The sequence below is a fragment of the Pteropus vampyrus genome, unplaced genomic scaffold (assembly GCF_000151845.1).
Source record: "Pteropus vampyrus isolate Shadow unplaced genomic scaffold, Pvam_2.0 Scaffold648, whole genome shotgun sequence".
NCBI lineage: Eukaryota > Metazoa > Chordata > Mammalia > Chiroptera > Pteropodidae > Pteropus > Pteropus vampyrus.
Window position 1 is genome coordinate 22237 of NW_011889429.1, and position 2691 is coordinate 24927.

General features: G+C 46.1%; 1 protein-coding gene across 2 annotated transcripts in view; it reads right to left on the reverse strand.

The window, feature by feature from the left end:
- Positions 1-220: 220 nt before the first annotated feature.
- STS (steroid sulfatase) overlaps positions 221-2691 on the reverse strand; it is a 125180-nt gene continuing 122709 nt past the window's right edge. For both annotated transcript variants that reach the window (XM_011385044.2, XM_023525923.1), the window contains exon 10: positions 221-1346. In XM_011385044.2, the coding sequence (XP_011383346.1) occupies positions 970-1346 (377 nt within the window). In that variant the 3' untranslated portion in view covers positions 221-969. The remainder of the gene's footprint in view (positions 1347-2691) is intronic.

Genomic DNA, 2691 nt, shown 5'->3' on the forward strand with positions numbered 1-2691 from the left:
AATCATTCTACACATAAATATGCCTTCACATAATCTGTAAACAAGTTTCGAGTTATTTAATCCTCCGACACACATTCCACATCATTAAGTGTTTCTAAAAGTCTATTTGCATCGAGGGCGTTAAACTTTGAGTAAACACGATCATCGTAAAACATAAGTTCGTAATAGTGGCTTTAAATAGTTTCTGCATGATAATATCAACAATAATCCTCTCACACTATTAACATATTAGTGCAATCTTTAATAAGAGTATTTCCTAAAACAATGTGACAGATTTGCAGCAATTTCTGAAAGGAAAAATCCTCATTAAAAGTACATTATCTGTGAGACTGTATCGATTTTAGTTAGATACTGATAACCTTCTAGTTCTATAGTTTAAATATTTTAACCTTCTTGAAAGAAATAAACTGTGTATATAGATAAGCATATATCTTCTGAATAATATTTCATATGTGTTGTAAATAATACTGATAATAACTGCCTTCCAATTACTAAATTGGAAGTTATCATCTGTTATCGGTAAAGACGGTCCTTTATTCGTTATAAAGCTGTATATGTTAAGATTTGCTAAACGTCTCTTACACTTTATTCTCCGTTTTAGTGGCACTGATGGAGTCACAGCGATGTGTCAGATTGTGGAGTAAATGACACCGTGTCCCGTGGATCAGACGCGTTCGCTGAGGGGTGAGCAGGTGACCTCTGGCCCTGCCCTAACACCCGTCTGCTCCCGAGGAGACACTCTCTGTGAAACCCCCCTATGTGTTTACACAGTGCAAGAAGTTCGGCCACGTAAGGCACACGACTCACATTTGTCCCTCTAATTTCTGCAAAGCTCTCGATGGCGCCTTCAGGTGAAAAGGTAGAGAGAGAATCTGATCCGAGGTGCTGGCTTCGCCCCGCGCCACTCCTCACGTGTGTTTGTCACGAAGGAGGTGGCGTGGGGGCCACACGTCCCCAGACGCACCACGGCTAACGGCTCACTTGTCTGTCCTGTTTCTCTCGGTCACACTGGCAAGACAGGCCGGAGGATGACGGGCAGCACATCTGAAGCCACGGCTTCCAGAGAATGTTCCCGAGAGAAAACTGGTCGGGGACGTCCCGCACCGTCTGGGTGTGGCGGGTGGCGGCCTCCTCCATGGTGGCCACGATCTCCCGGAACCGAGGCTCGCTTGTCGGAGTTACGGGGTTTCTCTCCCTGGGGTCTTTGGAGAGGTCGAAGAGGAGTGGCGGGTGATGGCGGGTGACGAAGTGCCCGTAACAGAGACACACTTGCGTGGGAAAGCATCCATTGGCGCCCTCGGGGCTGAACTTGGGCGTGAAGAAGAAGGCTTTCCAGACGGACGTGCCTGCGGTTCAGAAGAACAGAGGTTGGTGTCACGGGCACGCGATCGATCCCCCGGGGGAGCATGCACAGCCCCTACGCAGCCCCGGCCTTTAAGACGGCGAAGACTTAGCGTGCGATTATGGATGGCGTTCGTATTTCTCACCCTTAACGTGCAAAAGGGTCAGCGTCATAGCTTAAAAACAAACAAACAAACAAACAAACAAACAAAAACAAACAGAACCCTGTATCTGTTTAACTGCCAGAGAACAAAGATAGAGCTCACTTGGCTGCAGCTGCTGTGGCTCAAATTTTCACACGTCACGACCGTTCCATTGTCTTCTGATTCAGAATCTCTCTCTCTCTCTCTTTCCTGTCGCCCCTCCTTCCCGCCCCCCAATCCCTAAGGCACCAGGCGATGGCGCGCTGGGCGGACGGGGAGCGCCCACCGACTGTCGGAGCACAGAACTCAAACGGGACTGTCATTCACTCTGATAACTTCACGGCTTGGAAGTGTAGACCAATAAATATATACTGACTAACAGATTACAAGCTCCTCGCTCTGCAAACCCACGTAGGCCACCGTCGACATTTTTAACGTTCGGCTTGTATTTCTGCTTAAAAACCAAGGAAAGAAACGGGTGGGCTCGATGCTAATACTTACTCGAGGGACGGTAAGCCTGCCCGTGTACACACACACACACACACACACACACACACACACACACACACAGCCATCAGCAACGATTTCACAGAGGCTAGGACCTCAGTCCCCATATCATTTTGTCAGTTGGCAGAAAGCCCAAACCCATCAAAGCCATAACTACATGAGTCTGGGAGTGAGGCTGGGGACGGACTGTAACTGGACCCCGAGATGTCCTCATATTAGATCGTGACTAGAGTTACAGAGCTCCCGCCATACATTTCCCAAAAATCATTGAACTGGAATTTTATGGTCTGTCTCTTATACCTTAATGAAGCTGTTAAAATTTCTAAATGAGAGACGTTCGTCCACTCCAGAGTAGGATGGTTAAATTGTTTTATAATCTAAGTTCTGTGCCCCACAACACCCCCAACTATTGATTTTTTTAGAAAAAAAAACTGATTTTCAAACACATATGAAATAATCAGTGGATTTCCGGTTCATTCTACAACATCATGACTTTCTGAAGAGGTGATGCTAATCGGGCATCATCTGACAGAGGTTTAAAATCTGTTTCCTGAGTATGAAACCGACCAAATATGACGTAGAAAATGCCAACGTCCCTTTTCACGTTACCCTTACAGCTTTTTTACATAAGAATGTAGACACGTTCCCACGAGTAAGCATCACACACTGATTTAATTTGCTTTGATAATTTCCATGTAGC